We start from the raw sequence: 24,903 nt of genomic DNA, 5'->3' as shown, positions 1-24,903 counted from the left end.
TAATAATTCGCCCATACCATCCGTATGAACTTAGTCCGCATTCCTACGCCATCAAACGACTTTTCGGCATCCAATGACACTAACACTGATGGAATTTGTTTAGTGTTAACTTTCTCTAACAGATGAATCACCCTCCTAATATTATCAGAGGTCTGCCTACCTATGATAAAGGCTGATTAATCGGCGTTTATCAAGTCCGGGAGAAGAGGTGCCAATCTCGCTGATAAAACAACTGTATATAATTTTGCATCAATATTCATTAATGAGATGGGTCTATATGACCTACATTTCAACGGGTCTTTGCCAGGTTTCCCGAACACCACCACTTTCGCCTCCGACATAGTCGGTGTTACCCCCCATTTGCCACTCTCGTATTAAACAACTCCGCCAATCTTGGGGCCAATTGTCTTGCATATTTTTTATAGAAAACTGCTGTGAACCCATCTGGTCCCGGCGCTTTATTCAATGGCAATGGCCTTATTGCGGTCTCTGCCTCCTCCTCCTTGGTATCACCTTCTAGCTCGTCCCACTCCACAGCCATTTTCTTTGGCAAAGATATATCTAAGAAGTGTTGTATCTCCAGAGAATCATGGTGAGTTGACGTGCACAGTGTCGAGTACAATTGGGAACAGGTTTCTGTTATGGCCACAGATTCGGTTAACAATCCATTGGGTTGCAAAATCTGCTGGATTATTTTAGCTGCCTCTGATCCCTTCAACTGTTGAGCCAGCAGCTTATCTTCCTTGTTGGCCCGCATGTAATACCTCTTTTTGGTCATCAACAGATCTTTCAGCCCTTCGGGTCCGTAATAGTTCTATTGGGTACCTGTTGGTTATCTCCCAATTGAACTTCCAGTTCCCCTTCCATTTTCACCCTCTGTTTCTCCTGATGGGCACGTAATGCTATACGTTCTCCCCGCATTACTGCCTTAAAGGCGCCCCAGGTCCCTTCAGGCGAGACCATTTCATTATTATTAACACAAAAATACCTTTCTATCTTGTCCCTTATCACTTCTTCCACTACTTCATCATTCAATAATTCAGCTGGAAACGTTAATGTCCATAACTCTATTTACGGCCCCACATCGCTAAATGCCACTATTAGAGGGGCATGATCTGACAGTGAAATGGACCCCAGATCTATTTCCCCAACCGTCTCCATTAAGGTAGGTGTTACCCACACATAATCGATTCTGGACAGGGATTGGTATATATGCGAGAAGCACGTATACCGACTTCCATCTTCTCTCTTAGTTCGCCAAACATCTCACAATGTTAGGCTTCCCAAACGTTCCTTTAGCACCTGTGTAGGGAGTGCTGTCCCCTTCCCTGCGTTCCCACTTCTATCGACTGTAGGGTCCCACGCCAAATTAAAATCCCTGTGAATATTATTTCCCCTGTTGCAAAGTCCAACAACCTAGCTGCCATCTCCCTTAAGAACCCAACCTGACCTGCTTTAGGTTTATATTCCAACTGTACTGATAGAAAAAGATATCTCCCCTCCGTATCCACCAGGGACTGCACTACTGTGACTCTGGGTATATCTCTGAATCCTATCATAATCCCTGAGGTCTTCCCCACTGCATTAGATTGATTGATTCGAGAGAATAACCACATCTTAAACCTAGGTATTTTCTCTGCCTTCTTAATATGTTTCTCCTGCAGCATGATGACATCCACCTTTTCCTTTCTCAACAAAGCTTCCACGTTTTTCGCACAGCAGGGGAGTTTAACCCTTGAATGCATAACATTAATTAGGCTAATCACTGTCATGTTTAAATTGTTCCCTAGCTTTAGTAGTGGCCATTTCCTCACTTCCTCTGCCCCCCATAATGCCCCACAACCCACAACTTCCCCAACCAAAGCCCCTAGACAATCCCTCTCTGGACCAGACCAAAGATCTTATGATACCCTCAGGGACCATCCCCAAGGCTTGGGACCAGAACATTACCTGAGGTCACTCCCACTGGGAAGCATCCTAACACCTCCCTTAGATTCCAAGACATCATCTGCCAGTTTTCCCCTCATGGCATCCCAAATATCCTGCCACCTTTTATCTCTCCATCCCCCTTTTTGTTTATGCACCACCTTTCAATCCTAGGAGACCCCCACCTCTCCTCCCTCCGTGCCGCTGCCTTGTCCTCGCCCCTGCAGACCTTTCAGTTCACCCCTCTCACTCCCTTCTTCCCTTGCACCATGGACTTATCCCATTGTCGCATTCCACGTTGGGAGGAGGGCCTCAATCGTCTCTCTCCATGTGCTTCTAGTTCAACAGTGCCAACCCTTCTGCACATGATGTTAAACAATGTTGTAACCCTTCCAGGGTAAAAAGCAGCCTAAACAGAAACATCAATTTATATGGAATCTGTTTTGAGATCAGAGCGCATGTGACCTGACCCATATCTCTTTGTTTCTGCAATGTAACAGAGCCAAATCTTGATACAGCTGAACTTGTGACTCATTCACTGTAATATTCCCATCCGCCAATGACTGCACATCCTTACCCGCTGGTGGCCATCTTAGAATCCTCCTATCCTAGGTGTGATTTATATGTGTGCATTGACTGACTCCCACTGCACACCTCCTTCATCTGTGCCTGCCTAGCTGCTAGGCCATCTGGTGATTTATTTGTGCATTGTGCAGCCCCCCTGTCTGTCTGTCTCTCTCCTCCGCTACTCCCATGGCACCCTCCACCTCCCCTATCTATTCCAACTGCTACTCTATCACCTATCATATCCCCCTCAGGAAGGCTGGAAGAAAAAAGCTTTAAAAAGCTCTCCTGGCCTCTAACCCAGACCTACCTATTGCGGACACCTACATCAATGCTACTTCCAGGCAGACTATTACTGACATCCTCTTCTCTGTCCCCTCTCCTGATCTCTGGACCCCCCGCCCCAATCTGATCTCCACTCTCTCCCCCCTTTCTCCTCCTCACCCATTAATGGTGGGAAGTACTTCTGGCATACTTCTCATCCTCCATGTGTGTCATTAACGTCTGTCACAATGGCACTATCATGTCACAGGGTTTGCAACCTACTTTTTTACTTCTCGCTCGGCGCCTGCCCTCGCTCATAAACTTCCTCCCCTCTCCAGCCACTCCTCCCTCCTCCTCTCCTCTCACCTCTTCACCACCACCGACGGGAGTACCATGCCACTGTACCCCTCCTCGGAAAACATTCAAAGGTGGCAATCAGCTTCACTTAGCTACTCTGAACGCTCGTTATGCTGTCAAACACTCCTCCGACATCTGTCTCATCCTTCAAGACTTTGACCTCGATGTCCTTGCCCTTACTGAGACGTGGTCAATGCCAGCTCTGCCACTGTTCTTGACACTCTCCTCCCTGAGGGCTAAACATTCCTCTCCAAACCCAGGCCCAACTGGCCCAGAGGTGGAGTGGCCGTGATTTTCTCTGAGTGGGTCCCTGCCTCTATCATTCCTACTCAATCCTACTCCTCCTTCAAATGCCTCGTCTGCAGGCTTGGGGTCTCTCCTACTCTCTCACTCACCTTTGCCACCATCTACAGGCCCCCTAGCACCATCTCTCCCTTCCTATTTGAATGGGCTGACCGCACCTCCTCCCCCTTGACCTCTTTTTCCAAACTCCTCCTCTTCTGGGACTTAAATGTCCACCTCAACTACCCCGAATCAGCCACCTCACAGTTCTGTGACCTCTGTGACTCCATCTCCCTCACTATTCTTCCTTCCAGTCAGACCCACTCAGCCAGACACACTCTGGATGCCTTTATCTCTGGAAACATCCCTATCTATACCCCTGTCATCACTCCCCCTCTTCTGGTCTAACCACTCTCTTGTCTCCTCGCACTTGGATTCCCTTGGCCCTCTGTCTGAGCCTCCCCCTGCACTGCCAGCCTCCTTTTCCATCATTTGACCGATGAAGTGAGTGTCAGTCGTTGCCTTTGCTTCCACCTTGGACCCCCCTCCCTCCCCTGCATCTGACCCCCCCCTCTGAGTCTGTCCTTGCTAATCTTCACCTCTCCATCACCCTTGATGTCCTTTCCCCTGTCATGAGGATCTGCCTGAAACCTGCCTCCAAGTGCAACAGCTGGTATGACTCTGATCTAGCATCCCTGAAAGGCAAGCGCAGAGTTGCTGAATGGAAGTGGCAGACCTCAGGTTCACCCTCTAACAAACTGTCCTGTCACCTGCTCCAAAGGCAATATCATTTCTCTAGCTGCTCCATGAAGCAGGCAGGCCCACATCCAAGCCAGCATCGCTAGAGCCGCTAACAACAAGGCTAAACTTTTCAAAATCTGCAAGGAACTCACCAATCCACACGCAGTCTCCACCTCTTTCCTTCCTTCCCAGGCTCTTTACACCGCTCTGGCCACCCACTTCTCAACTAAAAATGTGGACATCCTGTCCTCACTCTCCTCCACGCCCACCTCCAATTCCACTCTACCCAGCCAGCCTCCCGCAGCTTCTCACGGCCTAGTCCCCTCACTTTCCTCCCTCCTACCCACAACACCCGATGTAATCTCTAAATTTGTCCACTCTATGAAGGTCTCCTCCAAACAGGTGGACCCCTGCTCTTCTAGAACCATTAAGGACAACATCTCCTCTCTCTGCCCGTCCTTTGCGGCTTTATGCAACCGCTGGCTCTTTTCCCCTTTCCCTCAAGTACTCCCTTGTGCACCCTCTACCGAAAAAGCTGTCTGCTGATCCCTTCTGCCCGGCTAACTATCCCGCTATCTCCATTACCCCTTTCCTTGGCAAACTCTTGGAGAAGTTGGTCCTTCCCTAACTGAACCTTCATACTGAACTTGTTGGGTGCCTCCATAACCACCAATAGGGATTCTGAGCATCCAGAGGCATGGAAACTGCTCTCCTGAACACCCTGGAAGATATGCTGGCAAATCTTGAATCTAACTTTCCTGCTGGTCTCATTCTCCTCGATCTCTCCTCAGCCTTCGACACGGTCAACCACTCTATCCTCATAAAACGGCTCTGCGACAGCCACAGTATCATGGATCAGGCACTGGATTGGCCGACATTTTTCCTCACTAACCACCCTTCACAGGTGCAATTGGGCCCTTTCTCCTCCACCACCTCACTCTCTACCTGCAGTGTCCCCCAGGCCTCTATTCTTTCGCCATGCCTCTTCAAAATCTATCTCGCCCCTCTTGCTCACCTTATCTCCTCCTTGTCTCCTAATTTCCAGTCTTATGCTGATGACACACAGCTTTCCTTCAAACTTCCCTCCACTCCTGCTCCTCTCTCATCCCTGATTCTCTAACCGCGATCCAGGCATAGTGTGCAGCTAATGATATCTGTCTTAATGTCAGTAAGATGGAGATCCTTCTCATTGGGACACCTGCACCCTGTTTTACCCTACCCTCTGGCCGCCGTCCTTGGGCCCTCTACCCTCCCCATCCTGTGAGGCCAAAAACCTTGGGGTCATCTTTGACTCTGCTCTCTCCTTCACCCCTCACATTTTGGACCTTGCTAAGAAGGCCCACTTCCAGCTTCACCTCCTTAGAGGCATTCTCCCTTTCCTCACCTTTCCCCAGAAGCTCAATGTCTCCAGAGCTCTGGTCCTCACTAGGCTGGACTACTGCAACACGGGACCACATTCAAGACCCTCTGCATCATCCACAAGGCTTTGTGGGGCTGGGGACCACACTACATCCAACTGTCCCTCCCTAAATACCTGCTCGTGCCCTCTGCTCCTCTAATTCCAACTCTATGCTTGTCAAACGCTTCTCCAAGCAGAGAGCGGCGGGCGGATCTCTCTTCTCGGCTGGTGCCTCTCTTTGGAACAGCCTCCCTGCCCTTCTCAGACTTGAGCCAGATTTTCTTAAGTTCCGGAAACTTCTCAAAACTCTGCTCTTCTCTACCTCATTCCCTTCCCTGCTAATCACCCCACTGCCGCTGAGACTGATGGCTTGGTCCTTCATGAATCTTACAGGTTAGCAGGCCCTCTACCCAGTCGATACCAGAACCCCTGCATCCCCTTAGCACTGCCCTTAGGGGCTCTTTGGCTGGGAGCTGTGCATCCCACCCATGGGATTCCTCCGCCCTAGCACTTAGCCATTGGCCTCCTCTGTGGCTCCCCTTGCCACTGCCCTCCCGGGCTCCCACCAGCACTTTCCCTTACCCTGCTCCCACTAGCACTTCCCTTACTCTGCTCCCTCCACCCCCGCATCCCCTCCCTATCTCCCGCACTTTTCTTCAATGCACTTGCAGGTCCAAATGTCACAAGGCCTACTAGGACCACAGTTGTATATTGACTGTTCTTACTAATGTTATTTACTCCCCTGTTCCCTCCCCACTTAGTCTTGTGGTGCCTCGAAACACAATTCTGTTGTATAGGCGCCACGGAACACAATTCTGTTGTATAGGTGCCTAACAAATGCTCAATAAAATAAATAAGAATAAATATGTTAAACATCCCCATGAGGAGGTTCAGGATTGGTCTGTCTCCCACGGGTCTTCTTCTGAAAAAGAAGAACAAGTTACTTCTTACCTTGTAACGTTCTTTCGACGGGATGTTCCTCCGACGTATTCCTCATCTTAGATATCTCCTTCCAGCTCTGCTGGCCTCGGAAAAATTTTTCTCTAGAGGGCGCTGCGCGTCGACGTCCTTCGAGTCGATGTCCCTCGACAGCCGTCGTATCGACGTTCGACGTCATCCTGCCTATAAAGGCCGCGCGCAGCGTCCGTTGCTCAGTTCCGTTTTGTAGCCCACAGTATTACTGTCTGGACTAGACTAATCACCCTGAAGGAGCGTAAGCTGCAACAACAAGGGAAGTAGAACTGCGGGGATGGATGGGAGGGTCGATGAGGAATACGTCGGAGGAACATCCCGTCGAAAGAACGTTACAAGGTAAGAAGTAACTTGTTCTTCGAAGGGATTGTGTCCTCCGACGTATTCCTCATCTTAGATAGGCTCCCATAGCAGTATTCTATATTCAGAGGAGGGAGTACTGACTTCACGCTGTCTTCTATTGATGAATAGAATGCAGTACAGCCCTTCCAAACCTAGTCTCTTGACTGGAGGAGGAATCCAGATTGTAAAAACGTGTAAAGGTATGGACAGACGACCATATAGCAGCCGCACATATGTCTTTAACCGGCACGCCTCTTTTGAGGGCCGATGAAGCTGCAATACCTCTGGTCGAATGAGCCCTAAGGTTTTGAGGGGGCTCTTTCCCTGCCAGTTTATAACATTCCAGAATGGCTAGAATGATCCATCTGGAAATGGTCTGCTTAGTTATTGGTAACCCCAGCTTGTGACCTGTGTAACCTACAAACAGCTGGTCTGCCTGTCTTATCCTGGCTAGTCTACTAATGTAAAAACTTAAAGCCCTCCTAGGGTCTAGTCTGTGTAACCTCTCTTCCTCTTTCCCCGGGTGAGGAGGAGGATAGAAAGATGGTAGGGTAATCTTCTGAGTGATATGGAATTCAGAAACCACCTTTGGGAGGAAATTAGGCTTCACTTGCAGGACAACTTTGTCTCTGTGAAAGATTGTATGAGGGGGTTTACAAGAAAGAGCTTGTAATTCGCTCACCCTTCTAGCAGATGTAAGTGCTATTAATAAAACAGTTTTAAGGGTAAGGAATCTTAACGAACAAGAATGGAGAGGTTCGAAAGGTGTACCCATCAGGAAAGTTAGCACTAAGTTTAAATCCCATAGGGGAACTTGGAATGGTCTTGGGGGATAAACATTGGTTAACCCCTTTAGAAACTGTATTACCAAGGGTAATTTGAAATAGGATGGTTCTTCCGCAGTACGCTTAAAGATGGATAGCGCTGCGAGATAGCCCTTAATGGTGCCAACTTGAAGGCCTGAATTTGCCAAATATAGTAGGAAGGACAAAACCATTGGTGTACCACATGAAAATGGGTCGATATTCTGTTCTCTACACCAGCTGCAAAATCTGTTCCAACGACAGCGGTATAAAGACTTTGTTGCTGGCCTCCTTGCCGAAAGCAACACCTCCATAACATCATCAGGGAGGTCCCAATCCTTGTACCTCAGCCGTTCAGAAGCCAAGCGTGAAGGTTGAGGGTTTTGATGTCTGGATGGAGAACCTGACCTCCCTTCTGTGAGAGTAGGTTCTCTCTGAGTGGAAGTCGAATTGGAGGGCAGATGGACAAGTCTAGAAGGTCCGGGTACCACGTTCTCCTGGCCCAATTAGGATCATGGTTCGCCGGAATCTTCTCAACCTCCTGATCATTTGAGGAATGACAGGGACCGGTGGGAACGCGTACAGAAGCGGAAACTCCCAGTCCACTATGAACGCGTCTCCCAGAGCTCCTCTCGGAGGAAATTCCCTTGAGCAGAACAGGTCGCATTTCCTGTTTAGGCTGGTGGCGAACAGATCTACCAGAGGGGTTCCCCAAAGGGCGAAGATCTCTTGAAGGACTTCCTGAGCTAGCTCCCACTCGTGGGAGACTGTGTTCTGCCTGCTCAGAGCGTCCGCTGTCAAGTTCTTCTCTCCGGCTAGGTGAATTGCCGATAGAGAGATTCCTTCTTGGATTGCCCAAAACCAGAGCTGCATCGCCTCTCTGCACAGGGGTAGTGATCCTACGCCTCCTCTTTTGTTGAGGTAATGCATGGCCACCGTGTTGTCCGTCATTATCAGGACGTTCTTCCCTTGTACAGCTGGCAGGAAAGCCTTCAACGCAAGTCTGATGGCTCTCAGCTCTAACAGGTTGATGTGTAGTCTGGACTCCGATGGAGACCAACGACCGCTGATGGTCAAGTCGTTGGCGTGGGCTCCCCACCCCGTGAGTGAGGCATCCGTGACTACTGTTATCTCCGGCCAGGGTTGCCAAAACTGTTCTCCTTTCAGAATGTTCTCCTGACAGGCCCACCACTGAAGGTCTCGAGCCACCCTGCCGGGAACCTGAAGAAGATCTGTCATTCTCCCTGAGAATTGTGACCACTGAGTCCTCAGTGCCCACTGGAGGGATCTCATTCTCAGGCGAGCCTCTGGCACAAGGAAAATGCAGGATGCCATGAGGCCTAGCAACCTCAAAAAGTCGAAGGCTGGGAGAAGTTGGGCATGCTGGAACTTGGTAACCATCTGTAGAATATCTTGAGCCCTCACCTCTGATGGCGAGGCTTTTCCCAGGGAAGTATCCAGGATCGCTCCTATGAACTGGAGTCTCTGCGATGGTATCATTTGTGACTTCTTTATATTGAGGGAGAAGCCCAGTCTGTGAAGGAAGTGGCACACGTGATTTAGCTGGATCTGAGCTTGCTCCGGAGAAACAGCCCTGATCAGCCAATCGTCCAGGTAGGGGTAGACGTGAATCCCTTCCCTCCTTAGACTTGCAGCCACTACCGACATTAACTTGGTGAAGACCCTCAGAGCGGAGGTCAGCCCAAATGGCAGCACTCGAAATTGATAGTGAGAGTTGCCAATTGCGAACCTCTGGTATTTCCTGTGTTTGAGATGGATAGGCACATGGAAATAAGCGTCCTGAAGGTCCAGAGATACCAACCAGTCCTGGAACTGAAGGGCCTGGAGGATCTGAGAAAGAGTGACCATCTTGAATTTGTCTTTTCTGAGGAATTTGTTCAATTCTCGCAAGTCCAAGATGGGTCTCAGTCCTCCGTCTTTCTTCGGAATGAGAAAGTAAGGGGAGTACCAGCCCTTGTTCCTCTCCGCTACAGGTACCGGTTCTATGGCACCTTTCTCTAGCAGGTCCAAAATTTCCTGCAAGAGGAGCGGATCTGGAGCTTTCTGAGAGCTGATCCCCGGTGGATGACTCTGAGGTATACGTAGGAAAGGCAGGCAGTAACCTTGGGCGACTGTTTCCAATGCCCAAGCATCTGATGTGATAGCCTGCCATACCGTCAGATGTTGAGTCAACCTGCCTCCTACAGGTGTCCTGTGAGGGGAGTCCTCAGAGTGGTTTTGGGGCGGCTGATGCAGATGCCGATGGTAAAGAGGCACCTGCTGTTGCTGCGGCTTTAGAATATCTACCCCGTCCACCTCGGGTAGTTCTTCTTTGACCCCTTTGAGCCGGTCGTCCTCTACCTCTTCCGAATGCGGAGTAGAAGCGAAAGGACTTGCCCCTCGCAGAGGTTCCTGTGGGACGAAAAGGAGTCTGACGGATTGCAGCTCCTAGGGATTTTGCTGCAGCTTTTGAAGTTTGCAGTTTCTCTAAACTGTCATCCGCCTTTTTCCCGAACAAAGAAGAGCCATCGAATGGCATGTTCAAGAGCCTGGCTTGCACATCTGGAGCAAAACCCGACTTTCTCAACCAAGCGAATCTCCTGGTTGATGTACTTGCCGCCATTGCTCTGCTGATACTGTCAGCCGAATCAATGCCCGTCTGGAGGGATTCGCACATAGCGTCTTTACCGTCCTGTATAATATTCAGGAACGCATCCCTTTCTTCTCCCTCCGGGATGCAGTCAGCCGCTGTAGAAGCACACTCCCAAAGTGTATGGCTGAACCTAGCAAGGGTGCAAGTAGCATTAACAGACTTTAACGCCATGCTACATGCTGAAAAGACTTTCTTTGCCATAGCATCATATTTTTTATCGTCCCTGTCCTGTGGGACTGTAGGATAAGCCGTCTTGACATCGGTAGAGGATGCTGCTTGTACCTACCACCAGACTTTCTGGGGATGGGTGTTTAGACAAAAACTCTGGGTCTGTGGAAGATACCCTGTACTTTGTAGACAGTTTTTTATTTACTGCTGGTATTACATCTGGGGTTTCCCAGTTTGTCATGATCTTTCTCTGAAGAGCTTTATGAAAGGGCACCACAGGATCCTCTTGTGGGCCTTTGTCAAGAATATCCGTGAGGTCATCTTGTTGGAAAGATTGTGAAGGTGCAGACCACCCCATGAACTCTGTAATCCTGGCCATTAAGGCTCTGTAGGGGGTTTCAGCATGCTCCCCCGGGTCTGGCTTAGCAAACTCCACCTCAGGGGAAGTGTCTAACCCACTTGGCCTCATGTAAAGAATCATGAAGATCCTTTAATCTGCGCTCTTCAGAGGAAAATTCCTCTCTAACTGGGGTTACAGGTCCCTGTAACTCAAATGTGTCTTGTTCAGACAAAAAACCCTCTTCTAAAATTGAGGATATAGTTCTCAATTGTTCTGAACTCATAAAGGGAGTAAATCCCATTTCCAAGGCAGAGGGTGCCGAACTTGTCATTATTGGCCTCGAAAGCGTCGATGTCGTCGACGGCTTCGAGCGTGGCGTCGAAAACAGAGGTGGAGGCCTCGAGGACCTCGACAGAATTGGAATTTTACTCGACAATATCGAAGCCATCGACGTCGAGGGCCTGGGGATAGCCACTGGATGTGTGGTAACCGTGACTTTTCTTGGCGTCGACGCCGGTGTCGAGGCCGGCGTCGAGTCGACAGACCCGTGTGTCGAAGGTCCCCTCGACAACGGCGTCGAAGACATCGACCTCGATGTCGACGGAACCTTCGAGGAAGGTTTGGAGGTCATAGTCCTGCTCGAGGGTTCGAAACGCGCTCGAGAGGTTTCTTTCGCCGGGTACTGCGACTCGCGGCGTTTTTGACCTTCGGGTCTTTTGACCAGAGCATCGCTCTCGGCAGTCTTCGAGGGGGTCGAGGCCGCTTTCTCGAAGACGCTCATCATATTCTTTCGGAATTCCTCCCATTCAGCCCGGGAACTATGTTTCGTGGGGCAAGGGATTCTTTTTGGCGAAACAGAGGAAGAGGAAGACGGAGAAGGGGATCTTCGACGTCTCCTCTTCGAGTGCTTCGATCTCGAGGAGTGATGGGACCCACTCCGAGACCTGGAGCGCGAATGGTGACGAGGAGACGAATGTCTCGACTTCGTCGACGAAGAAGAAGCTTTAAAAGTCTTACCTTTCTCCAGCTTCCCCCTATGCTCCTTCAGGGCCTTAGCTGTCATGGACATACAGTCCTCGCATTCCGAACAATGGTGTTCAGCTCCCAAGCACCACAGACAAATTCTGTGAGGATCGGTCAACGACATCTTTTTCCCACAATCTCGACATTTTTTGAAGCCGGATCGAGGAGTTGTCGGTTCCGACGAGGAAGCCATCGAGTACGGATCGAATAACTCGAGGTAAATAGGATTAATCTGACTAAGAACTGAGCAACGGTATTCCGAGGCACCGAGTAAGCGCGGAAAAACGGAACTGAGCAACGGACGCTGCGCGCGGCCTTTATAGGCAGGATGACGTCGAACGTCGATACGGCGGCTGTCGAGGGACATCGACTCGAAGGACGTCGACGCACAGCGCCCTCTAGAGAAAAAATTTTCCGAGGCCAGCAGAGCTGGAAGGAGATATCTAAGATGAGGAATACGTCGGAGGACACAATCCCTTCGAAAGTGTCCTTTATAAATGGCAAGACACAATTAGGCAAGGGTAAACATTGTCCAATTGCGCTGGGTTCCTAAGTGTATAGTCTACCAGCTGCGAGGCGAGTGACAAATGGTAACCCTTGTGCCACTTAAAACTAAGTAAAGAAAAAACACTTGCACTTCACGCTTGGTAAATGCAGCTCTACAGTGTGTAGACATTGCCCCAGCTGGTCGTTTGCACAAGAAAATAAACTGGACTAAACAGCCCACTTAAGAATCTGGGACTTTAAACTAAAACATTTTGTCAAACACACTGTGCGAAGTGCGAGGGGTTTTCCTTAATAAATGGCAGGCTTCATCAGCTTAATGGTAGTTATTGCACCACATTCTTGTTATAAACAAGTTCTGCCTCAGGAGTTAGAGATATAAGGTCTAGAGGGCGCAAGCCTCAATGGGAAGACTGGAAAATAGCCAGAACTGGAAGCTATAACCTTTCTATTGTTCCCAGTAACCAAGTGCTGCTGAAATCTCTTCCCTTGTTGCAAGATAAAGACATACCCTGCTTCTCATTGCTGAACAGTGAGGTGTTTTTCAGGTAGTTGCTGATAGCCCATGGATACAGACCCCACAACCTCACATCTTCATAGGCCCTTGTTTCTGTTAAAATAGCTGTCGCAGAGGTTGTGTGGACCTTGAAGGAGTCAAGTCCCTTGATGAGATTTCTCCCAGAACAGCCAAGGCTATGACATTGAGACACACTGTTAATCACAAAGCATATCTACAATGTGGTACTGCCAGTACTCTCAAACCGTCTTGTGTTCCTTTCTAGTGTTCAGTGAACCCGCACAAAGCAGCAGGAGAGAAAAAAGTGGAGGAATAAAGTCAGAAGGTGGTGGTGGCGTCAGTAGCGATAAGAAGAGTCTAGAAAGTGCCAGTGTTCCGAGTTGTGGGCTGAGAGAGTTGGGGCCTGTGAGAAAGAACTACCAAGGGCATAGACTATTTATGTCTGAGATGGAGCTTCAGAGCAGCATCAAGGACAAGCAAGTAACCCAGTGTCTCCTCTGATATCTTTCGCCTCCTGGAGGAACTTGACCTCAATGTTCCCGGTCTCACCGAGACATGGTTCATGGCCAGCTCCGTTATGAGTTTTGACACTCTCCTCCCTAATGGCTACAAGATCCTCTCTGTGCCCAGATCCAACCGCTCCGGAAGGGGTGTAGCCATGATATACTCTGAGTGTATCCCTGCCTCTGTCATTCCTACGCAGGCCTACTCCACTTTCGAACGCCTCGTCTGCAGGCTCTCTCTCTCTCCTGGCCATTCCCGTACTGTGGCTACGATATATCGGCCAACTGGTCAGAACTCCTCCTTCCTCTCTGTGTGGGGGCGGAACTCTCCTCTTCCCTCCTGGTCTCAACCACTCGACGACTCCTTCTCGGAGACTAACATCCACCTGGATTCTTCCTGTCCTTCCTCTGGACTCTTTTGCGACCTCTGCGACTCTCTCTCACTCTCTATTCTCCCCTCTGGCCTGACTCACTTTGCAGGGCACCCTCTGGATGTTGTAATCTCTTCAGAGCTTCCCCTTGGAGTGATCACTTTCTCCTTTCCTCCCAGTTCACCCTCTCTACCCCTCAGGCCAAGCCACCTCCAGCACTGCCACCTACCTTCTCGGTTATGTGACCCATGAAGCGTGTGTCAGTTGAGGCTTTCGCTGCCACTTTTTCACCCCCCATCTCCCTTTGGCTAGCTCACACCCTGACTGAGCCCTTTCCTTGCTCCACTCTGCTATATCTGATACTCTTGATGTTCTTGCCCCTGTCATGAGGATCTGCCTGAAGCCCAAAGCCAAGTGCAACTCCTGGTATGACTCATACCTCGTCATCCTCAAACGTATGTGCATGGTGGCTGTGAGGAAATGGCATGCTTCCGGTACATCCTCTGACAAACTGTTTTCAAAATGTTAGCAGGTGCTCCTTGTCAGAAAGAACATGGCATGATAACCTGTTCTGTGTTTTTTTCCCCACTCAGAGTTTGCAGCCATCGTTTTTTGCTCATTGTACCTTTCACAGATGGGAAATATCCATTTGCTTATCAGTCTTTGTCCCGCCCACAGGGGCAGTCCAGCACGGAAATGCTATGGCAATTCCCTTCTGAACAAGAGTACCAACAGCAACCCCATACACGTGTTTCAGCCTTGTTGGGCCTCATCAGTGAGGTGGAACTGTGCCTCTTTGAGCACAGTGAGCAGGGAGTCCACGTCTGGGTTCCCCCAGGTAACTCAGGGTGACCAACCCCAAATTCCTTGCAAAACATTTTCAAAAAGGTAACAGGCGCCCCTCTCCCTCTGCCTTTGGAGCAACACCGACTCTCTGTCCGCACCAAGAAGAGAGCTCACTTCCAAGCCCGCATCTCTGTGGCATCTAATAACTCGGCCGAACTCTTTAAAATCTGCAGTCGCTGCCTCTCGTGTCCCCTCCGAGGCCCTCTGCACGGCTCTGGTTTCTCATTTCATCTCTAAAGCTCAGGACATCCTGTCCTCTCTCTCTTCCTCTCCCCATCCTCCATCTACTCCCTGCTCTCCCTCTGGCCCTTCTTCAGCCACCTCTGCCTTTCCCCTTTTCTCCCCAGACAAGGTTTCTAGACAAGTCCGATCTATGAAAGTCTCGTCAAAACAGGTTCACCCCTGTTCCCCCAAAACCATCAAGGACCACATTGACACCCTGGCTCCTGCTCTAATGATTTCTGCAACCATTCCTTCGCCACTGGAGTCTTCCCCTCCCCCCTGAAGTACTCCCTTGTGTACCCTCTTCTTAAGAAACCCTCTGCCGACACATCCTGCCCGGCTAACTATAGTCCAATCTCCATCACTCCTTCCCTGGGCAAACTCCTGGAAAAGCAGGCCATCTCCCAGCTTAATCTTCACATTGAATCTTTTGGTTGTCTCCATGACCATCAATCTCGCTTCAGAGCATCCAGAAGCACGGAAACTGCTCTCCTGAACATCCGTGAAGACTTGCTCTCGAACCTTGATTCCAACACTCCCTGTGTCTTCATCTTACTTGATCTCTCCTCTGCCTTTGACACAGTCAACCATGCCATCCTGCTCAAACGTCTCAGTTGTAACCTGGGTATCACGGATCAGGCCCTGGCTTAGCTGACTTCTTTCCTCTCTGATCGACCCTCCCAGGTGCAACTTGGGTCCTTCCTCTCCTCTATCTCTACCTGTGGTGTTCCCCAGGAGTCCCTGGCTGTTAAACCTGGCACTTCTTTCCCACCGCATTGCCGCTCTCTGCTGCAATTTTCAGTGCTATGCAGATGACTCAGCTCATTTTCAGGCTCCCTTAAGCCACCTCTTCTCCTTCTCTGATCTTCGTCTGTCTGTCTGCTAATCAGGAGTGGTGTGCCGCCAATGATCTCTGTCTCAATGCCAGTAAGACAGAGATTCTCCTCATCGGCACACCCACTCCCTCCTTTCCTTTCACTCTCTGGCCAGCCTCTCTTGGCCCTCTTCCTGCTCCGACCTGTGAGGCTAAAAACCTTGGGTCCATCTTTGACTCCACACTCTCCTTCTCTCCTCACATCTCCGACGTCTCTAAGAAGTCACACTACCAGCTGCACCTCCTCAGAGGTATTCTTCATTCCTCTCCTTCCCCCATAAGCTCACTGTCTCCAGAGCTCTGGTTCTCTCTAGGCTGGACTACTGCCTGCCTCTGCTCTCCGCCCTCTGCAACTCATCCAAAACAGGACTGCAAGACTTGTCCTTGGCCTCAAACCAAGGGATCGCATCTCTCCAGGACTGAAATCTCTGCACTGGCTCCCAGTGGCTGCAAGGATTAAGTTCAAAGCCCTCTGCATTGTCCAGAAGGCCTTCAACTCTCTCTTCCTAAATATCTTCCTTCTTGAGGTCATCGCTCTTCGACCTCCAACTTTCTCAGGGTCATTCGCTTCTCGAAGCAACGAGTTGATGGTAGATCTATTTCTTTGGCTCTGGCCTCCCTCTGGAACAGCCTACCTGACTCTCTGAAAATTGAGGAGAACCATCTCCAGGTCCGGAGGCACCTCAAAACCTTACTCTTTGCTTCTGCTTTCTCGCCTCCTCTCCCCTGCTGAACTCCTGGCTGAAATTGAAACTGCACTGGTCACCTGGTTACCCTCTGTTCAGGCGCTCATTTCCCCTCCCCGCCACTTGCACTCCTGCACTGCCCCCCTGATGTCCCTTGCACTCTGGGGCTGTTTATGTATCCCTATAGACCCCTACCAGCACTTGACACCTGATGTCTGCACTTACCCTTGCACCTGCCACCAGCTGCCCGCACTTCCTATTTATTGTTCTTATTTATGTATTGTTTTATTTATTACTGTATATCCCATATACTGCACTTCCCCTCCCTGTTTCCCTCGCACATTTCCCCTTCTCCCCCCTCCCATGCACTTGCGCAATCTCAATGTCACCTGGCCTGATCGCTGTCTCCATCTTCCCTCTGTTCCCTTCCCTTTCCTCGTCGCGCCTTGAAACACTTGTGTAAAGGCGCATTATAAATGTCATATCATATCATATTATATCATATCATATCTACAAGACCGGCAGCCTAAGCAAAGTGAAGCAAAGTGAATGAGGTGCAGAGTGGAGGGAGCAGACCACCCAGCAGGTGCGCAGCCACCGGGGAAGAGGGACAGGAGAGATCTGAAGTGAAAGATGGGTCAGGCGTTGCTGAGGTGCCTTGCACACATGTTAGATACGAATGCCGAAAGCACGACAAAGGGAAAGCAAGAGAAGAAACTATTGCAAGTTCTTCTGTAGCACTTCTAGATAAGTTGCAAAGGAGAAAAGACAATCCTTATTGTGAACATTCGTGGCTGTGATAACGCAGGAGAAAGTCACACATGATGAATGAGTACTGATGCAGGATGGATATTGTAGTAAAAGAAAAACACTCATACATTGAGAATACAGGAGTACGGTTCCTTGCTGGATTTGTAGTGAATGACAATTACAGGGAGGTGGTGACAACGCTGAGCATCATAGTAAAAACCAAGTACAGAGACAGTGGGAAAACTAAGCATTGCCTGCTGGAAATTGTAGTGAATGCCATACAGAGACTTGAGAAATAAAAATGCACCGCATTCTGGGCATTGTAATGAAAGCCTATACAAAGAAAAGAATAGCCTTACTTTTAATGAAATTCATTGAAATGGATGCTTTTTTTAAAATCCAGAACAAATTTCCGGGATGCTAACAAAAATGATCCTACAAATTCTCTCTTGCAAAAGGTGTTACAGTGGAGGCTCAAAATTGTCACCCATGAGCCAGTTGAACGACTCAAAGGAGCTGGATAGCTGAATGCTTCCAAGGCCAAAGCATGACAAAACAGACCTTCCCTAAAAGGTCAATTTTCTCATTATCACAGGGTGGTGTTCCTGAATAGAGTATGACGTGGCATACATCCTCAGCTGAAGCCTTGCCTTTTCTTCCCGGTCTTAGAGAACAGGGTGTAGCGGATAAAGAGTAACTGTTTCTATCAGAGTTGTTGCAGTAGGGATTTAGAAAAAGTCTCAATGGACTAAAGCAGGTCTCCAAAGGAGGATAAATGATAGGGATGGAAGTGAAGGTCATGAAGGTCCCAGCAGCTCCTCATCTGCAGTTGGAGATCCATCTTCCGAGTCCACCTGAAAAGAACCAGTTCTCCTGTAAAAGGGGAGCCCCACACATCCGGGGTGAAGGCCTGATCTGGTTACTGCAAAGGTGTGCCGGCTGACTTCCTCCTAGGCTGGGCACCAGCCACTGCCTGGTGAAGCAGAGAAAGCTCTCCACGCTCAGGGCCTTTCAGGAGTGGCAGGAGGCGTTCTAGGTGGCTATAGAAAGGTGGTAGGGATTTAGAGCATGCTCGGGCTGTCATCCCCCTTGAGGGATTTTGGTGGGTTCTTGTTATAAAAGATACTTCGTGAAGCTTCAGGTAAATTACTTCATAGGTTCCTTTATTGCTTTTACATCAAGTGTCCTTAAGTTGCTTAAGAGGAACCCACTGGCTCCCACCACCCAGCCTTACATCTTCTGTGAGAAACTAGAAGGTGTCTCACCCGCTAGTCCACAGGGGTCTCTCTCTCTCAGGTGGCCAGGGCACGGCCATCGCCTTTGGATCCATTCCCTGGGGGTGGGCCAGTGCGGGAGGATCACCTGCATGAGGGGTCTTCGGGGAGTTGGACACCTGATGGTGATACGCAGTATGCCCCTCCCTGTAACACCTTTACCCCCATCCTACCCAGTAGGATATTTGGGAACTTTACCCCGCACTGGGAAAAGACAGACTCACACCCGAGCATTATATGTGACATGTCCCACTACTATGGTCAGGCAAGGTCATGCAATTACTGGTAACTACTCACACCTGACTTCCATTAAGCTTCCCCACATACATAAAAGGCGCTGCACGAGAGTACACTCTGAGTGAGGCAAAGGAACAGCGTTTTACAGACGGCAGCTGAACGATGGGAGAAAGACGGCAAACCAAGAAGTGTGCGCAAGGAGGGAGGACCTTTCCGGCGAGAATCTTTTACTTTCCAGATCCTTCAGATTAAAAATTGTAAGGCCTGAAAACCAGACTGAAGAATCCTGCATTGTGTGTCGGAGATACCTGGGGCCCTCCTGCATGGCTGACCGAGTCGGAGAGGAGCCACAGCCACCATGCCACTGTCCTTGCTCCAGGATCAAAGCAGCACCAAAGAGATTAACACAGCCAGTGAGTTGGGGAGACCGATGCAAGACAGGTTTGTGTTGAAGTCAAGGTTGCAAGAGGCAACATTGTATGAAGAGCGCAAGAACAAATATTAGTGACGGTGTGATGAAAAACGCGTGGAAAGCTTAATTGCTGATGGACGTTTGAACTTTAACAGAGAAAGATACAATACCAGTGACAGCGTGGTCCGGCACCACGAGTGCTCTGTGAGGGATCCAGCCAAGAAGTGGCAGAAAAGATGAGAATGATAAATGAAGTGATTCGAAGTTGTCCTGCGACGGTTTAAGCAAAATCCATCGCACAATCGAAAGTCTTCGATTTTTGATATAAAGAGGAAGGCTTAGAAAGTGAGATTACATGGTCCAAGCCAGAACGAGGGAGACCAATTGTGAAAATTCTACTTAGGGGATCCGAGCTCAAAGGAGGGAGATCTGTGCCCGATCGAGGGAGACCAATTGTGAACATTGTGCTAAAGGGGGTGCGAGCCTGATGGAGGGAGACCCATGGTGAACAGTGGACCGAGAACTTGTGAATGTGAAAATCCTTATAAGAAAGGAACTTTGGTGCTTGTTTGTTACATCAGGTCCTCTGCAATAAGAGACTTTTATTAGGAAAAAGACTTTGCTGCAGAAGACCCTGACACCTATGCTTTGAACTATATCCTCTTGGCAGAGAAGCCAGAGTCTGTGCGAAGCTCGAGCGTGCCCCCTTGTCCCGTGTTGAAAGCGTGGGGAAGGAAAGCCAACAGCGTAACTATCCTGACATATCATTTCTTGAAAACTTTTCTTTTTGCATACATTGTTGTCCCACACCATTTGCATCTAGAAGTAAGAATTGGCAATAGGTTTATTAGTATAGGCCCTTTTATTTTGACAGAGACTCCATTAGGACTGCCTTATTATTATTTGATGTTCTTATCTTGCTCCCATCCTTTAGGGTTAGATAGGCGTTCAACCAACCCATTCAAGTTCAATAAACACCCTTGAACTGGGATCACTTGTGTCTGTTTTCACTGTTTGATACCATGCCTTCCTTACACTTCCCACTGCCTGGGTTGGAACATCAGCATTCCCTCACTCATACATCAACACTCTCACCTCACAACATTCTATCTGACCTCACGCTTTGACCTCATGCATTCCAGACATCCATCAAAGCTCTTCACAGCATACCTCCTCCCTTCCTTACCAGACATACACACTCCAAGCACTTCACAACAGTTTTAATGGGAAATCCAGCTGAACCAGAATGTGGAGGAACTGCTTCCATCATTGTTTTAAGAGGAGGCTACCCACTTCCCCAACTTCAACTAAACCTCCTTACTTGCAGATTTAAACCTCACTCTTAGGAGTGTCTTTTCTGAACTGGATACTTGCCTGGATATGTTCTTTGTATGGCCCATTTCAAATTGGGGGCACTGTTTCTTTCATGGTTCTGTCTGGCATCACTCACACTGGATACAATCGTAAGTATTGTTTCAAAAGGCAGGTCAGACATTTCAAAGTCCTGGCTTTCATGAAGATCAAGTAATCAAATGTAGAGCAATAACAGAACAGAACAGACACTTGTCCTGAGTGAAAGAAGAAAGGATCCAACTGTGGTTCTGACAATATTTTGAATTCAAAATGCTTTCTGCTTAAAGAAAAACAAATCAAAAAAATAAATAGAAGCCCGAGGCAGAGCAGACTGCATGAGGAAGGTCCCCAGTGGTGGGGGGAACACTTAACAGCCTAAAAGAAAACCCACAGATTAGGAAAAGAGTATAGAAAAAGTGCTGTGTAAATCAGACCAACATAGTCAGGGGCACTCCTATGTTAGGTGGAAAATAAAACAGAGGGCTGGCATAATGGGTGCTCACAGTCTGCCATCCTTAAAGGGGCACCCTACTATTTCCCACTACTATTTCCCACATGGTTAGTGTTTTTTTAAATAAATAGTTTGCTTTTTACAAATGCTCCTGAAAGCTACTTAAAGACGAAGAATGAATTGCTTAGAGCGTACTCACTTGGCGATTCCTCACCACTCATTGCAGTCCTGCCTTGGGAACGAAAAGTGTACTCAATTCATGTTTCGCATCTGGTGGGGGGATTTTACCCTTATTTGTACCATCTGAACCCGTGTTCCTTGAGTCCTGATATTTTACCATCACTCGTCTTCCCCTGATACACCCATGTGCTAATGTTACCAACTTCTAAAATTTGCAACAGAAGATTTGATAGAATTATTTCTTGGCAATTCCTTCCCAGCTAAGTGACGTATAGGCCAAAAGTTGTACTAACGACTAACTAATGTTAGGTGAACAGGAGGGTAAAAAGTGGGTGGAGACAGTAAGTTTGCAAATAAGCTATAAAGTGTATGAAAGATGTTACCATTACCGCTTCATGGGGGATATTATGGCAAACAAGGGAGAAAGAAGGCATGATGTAAAGGTGTCAATTTAGTTAGAAATTAAATGTTGCTTTGCTCTTAGGCTGCCACTCAAGAGAAAGGAGGTGCACAATTTTCAAAGGATACGACCCAGAACTTCCAGTTCTGTAGTGTGCGTGACTGGACATACTCATCAAACATCTCCCGCATGTGGTCAAAGCGCTGTCGAGTGATGGGAACTCCAGTATCTGGAAGCTGTTGCTGACACCGGCTGCAGGGAGCAAAAGAAAAATTTGTTTGAGGGCCTCAAGTTCCCTCTACCTTGCCTCAAGTCTGCACTACCTCACATCGATTCTCCCATCTCACCTCCCCTTCTGTACTTCCCAAAGAGATTCAGTTTCTCCCTATTTATAATGTGCCACTACCTGCCCATAGCACTGCTTCAGTCTTCCTTTGCTCTCTACCCCACCCCAGACCAATCCCTCCTTTGTTTTTCAAATCTCTTTGACATCGCTCTTTAACATCTCTCTTTTTTCCACTCGTTCCTTCCCACCTCCAACCCTGTATGTTATGTTATGTTGACTTATACCGCGTACCACTACCACCCAGGGGCAGTCTGCAGGCACTCACGTGTCTCTGCAAGAAAGAGAATGGGGTTATTTAGTGAGGGTAGAGGGATAGGAAAGGTCCAGAACCAGGAGACACTGGCGTTTGTGTGTGTTGGATTGCAGGTGGGTTATTTGCATGCAATGGCTTGTATCCATAAGGGAGAGGACCAATGCCTGGGCTGTTTGTTGTATCTGAATGTTATGTTGTGTGTGTGTGTGATTAATGTGTAAATTGGCTGGTAGTTAAGGTTGTGGTTGAGCGCACTGGCTTCGTTATCCATAAGGGTTGTTTGTTGTCAGTGAATGTCTCTTATGTTGGGTGTGTGTTTGTGTGTTTTATGTGCACATTGGCTGGTGTTTACAGTTATAGTAGTGCATACAGGCTTGTTGTGTTCATAGGGGTATGGACCAGTGCCTGGAATTGTTGTTGTATTTGAGTGTTAGTTATGTTGGGTGTGTGCTTGTGTGCAGTTTGGCTAGCCTATGGGTGTCTACAGTACAAGGGAGTGTCTAGGCGGGGAGCAGGAATGGGGGTGGGGGTTAGTACATTGGGTAGGCACATTCACCATCTTATTTATGCTCCTTTAGTCCGCACATGATCACCCCACAAAGCGCTGCTCATAACTGCCCTTACTTGATGGTCATATTCAGCTTTTCAATGTCCTCTCGCAGCTGCTGCACCTCTTCCTGCACATAGGCCCTCTCTTGCTGTAGTTTACATATGTAGTCCGCAGTCTTCTGCAGGGTTGTGGCCTTGCTGACCTGGAGCATAACATGACAGAAAAACAATGAAGTGTGTTTACCTTCCTTATTTGTTCCCACTTTATTGTGTCTTCAGTTTTGCGTAAGTCTCTGCATTCAGTTTTCACAGGGTCTCACTAGGCTTTCCAACTATTTATTTGGCCTTTCTGGACTAACTCTCTCTGCTGCAAAGACTCTCCCAGTTACAATCAAGAGAGGCAATGGCTCTTCCGTCATTCTTTGTAAACCCCAAGGCTATCTGTGTATTCTAGTGAAAGTTTCCAATGAGCTCTCCGGACATTCCTATAATCCTCCATCTATTCCTTCATGGTCCCCCATCGTGGCCAGACATCTCCACAGTCTTTTTTCTTTCAGAAATATGTCTCCATTTATCGTTCAATATGGTCATGCCAGAAATCTCTCCCAAGAGCCACACGTACCTGTTCTTACCCTCCACCCTCTATTTATGAAGCCGGAACAGTGTGAAGCAGCACTCTGAGAAGGAACAGGGAAGCAGTTGGAGGATGTCTTATGCGTGGCAAACATTGTGAAGGAACCGAGCCAGTGAGAATGCCCAACACTGAGAGGCATGTTTGAGGTTCCAGGAAGACTTGAGTTATATTTGCGTTTGTTAATCTCTAGGATGTTCGTTGACAGGCATTTGCTTGTGGGGATTCTCACCCATCATGCATTAAATGGTTAGGTTTTCAGGTACAACAAGGGAGAGCTTTGCACTGAATGTAGCACTAGACCCTGTTAATGCAGACCTCCAGTTAAGAGAGCACAGCAACTCAAGTAATGTGTTCTGAGAACCTCCCAAGATAAGGTGGGCTGCAGAACGGCTATCAGCAGGGTCAGTGTAGAGTTCTGTGGCCAGAGAGTAACAGATGGCCTCATTCGCTATGGCACATCAGCAAGGCTTCTTCCACTGGGTGAAAGCCTTCAAAAGGGATCAGGAATCTGATCGTCCACTCGAGGCACAAGTTTTAAATGTGAAAGGTTATCTAGATGTATTTAGGATGAATTTGTGGTTCCAGAGAGCATACTAGCAATTTGGTGTGCATGTCACATGAAGGAAATTGTTGATTACTTGGATTAGAATAGGATGAGCTCGGTTTGAGGGATGGAGAGTGAAGAAGGCAGATCCAAATCTCTCAATTCTGGAACTCTGGCACTTCTGCAAATTGATATCTTCACTGGATGAGTCACGAGTCAAAGGACATGCACATAGGCCAGAATAGACACAGATGGAAACAAGATCAGTCTAAATCTGCCCAATGCCCAGCCCAGCCTTCATACCATCACTGACTGGACCCAGACCAGAATCCCATCCTAAGCAAAATCCACCCGGGTCTGGAGATCACCCCTTCACAGTAGATAACCTTGCAGTTCTGTCCAGCCTGTCCAGAGGCCAGCCTCACCAAATGCCTTATCAAGTCTGGAGCCTAGACCAGTCCAGTGTGGATCAACAGAACAGTGTAAGAATGGAGACTAGCCAAAGCAAACCCAGACTGGAGCTAAGCTCAACACATAGCTCACCTTACCCTGAATGTCCAGCCTGACAGAAAAGTGACATACCAGCTTAAACTTGCAACAAAAAACATTAGGTAGTAAAAATACTCAGAACAAAAAACAGGAAACAATGGAGATAAAGGAACCCTCGCCCAACCCCCCCACATCTGCACCCCCACAGCTCCACTGACATGTTCAGATCAGTGGCAATGTTTGTACAACCCTATGGCAAGGGCTGTACAACCACTAACCATAAGGGGGTCTAACCAGCCCACCCAGAAAGGGAAGTCAAGCCTCTCTTGAAGATAGGTTGCATGGCAGAGCGACAAGACATAGCTCTCAGGAAGAGGTAATAGTAGGTTGACACAAAAGTACAATTTATCGATAGAATCATACACTACACTGAATCTTTAAAAATATATACATTAATTTTGCTACACATATAGATCTTTGTTACTTCAAATAAGTACTTAGACACATAATACACTTACATATAACAGTAATGTCTGAGGAGTCTACTCACTCCTTTACTTTAATGTGGGTCCACTATCACAGATAGGCACACAACATACAGTGATGGGGGGTTGGAGGGGTCCCCACAAAGGCACTTTAGGAGAATTGTAACCGTACCATTACTGCGACAACAC

The 24,903-nt window shown here is 48.4% G+C and overlaps 1 protein-coding gene across 1 annotated transcript in view; it reads right to left on the bottom strand.

The window, feature by feature from the left end:
- Window positions 1-24,903, bottom strand: part of MLXIPL (MLX interacting protein like) — an 800,126-nt gene that overhangs the window by 30,014 nt on the left and 745,209 nt on the right. The window contains exons 14-15 of the mRNA XM_069614794.1: window positions 22,638-22,765; window positions 21,543-21,666 (exon numbers count right to left, since the gene is read on the bottom strand). Coding sequence (XP_069470895.1) covers window positions 21,543-21,666; window positions 22,638-22,765 — 252 coding nt within the window. The remainder of the gene's footprint in view (window positions 1-21,542; window positions 21,667-22,637; window positions 22,766-24,903) is intronic.

This window comes from Ambystoma mexicanum, chromosome 9 (assembly GCF_040938575.1).
Source record: "Ambystoma mexicanum isolate Mex_15411 chromosome 9, UKY_AmexF1_1, whole genome shotgun sequence".
NCBI classification, from domain to species: domain Eukaryota; kingdom Metazoa; phylum Chordata; class Amphibia; order Caudata; family Ambystomatidae; genus Ambystoma; species Ambystoma mexicanum.
This window is presented reverse-complemented; position numbering and strand designations above follow the sequence as displayed.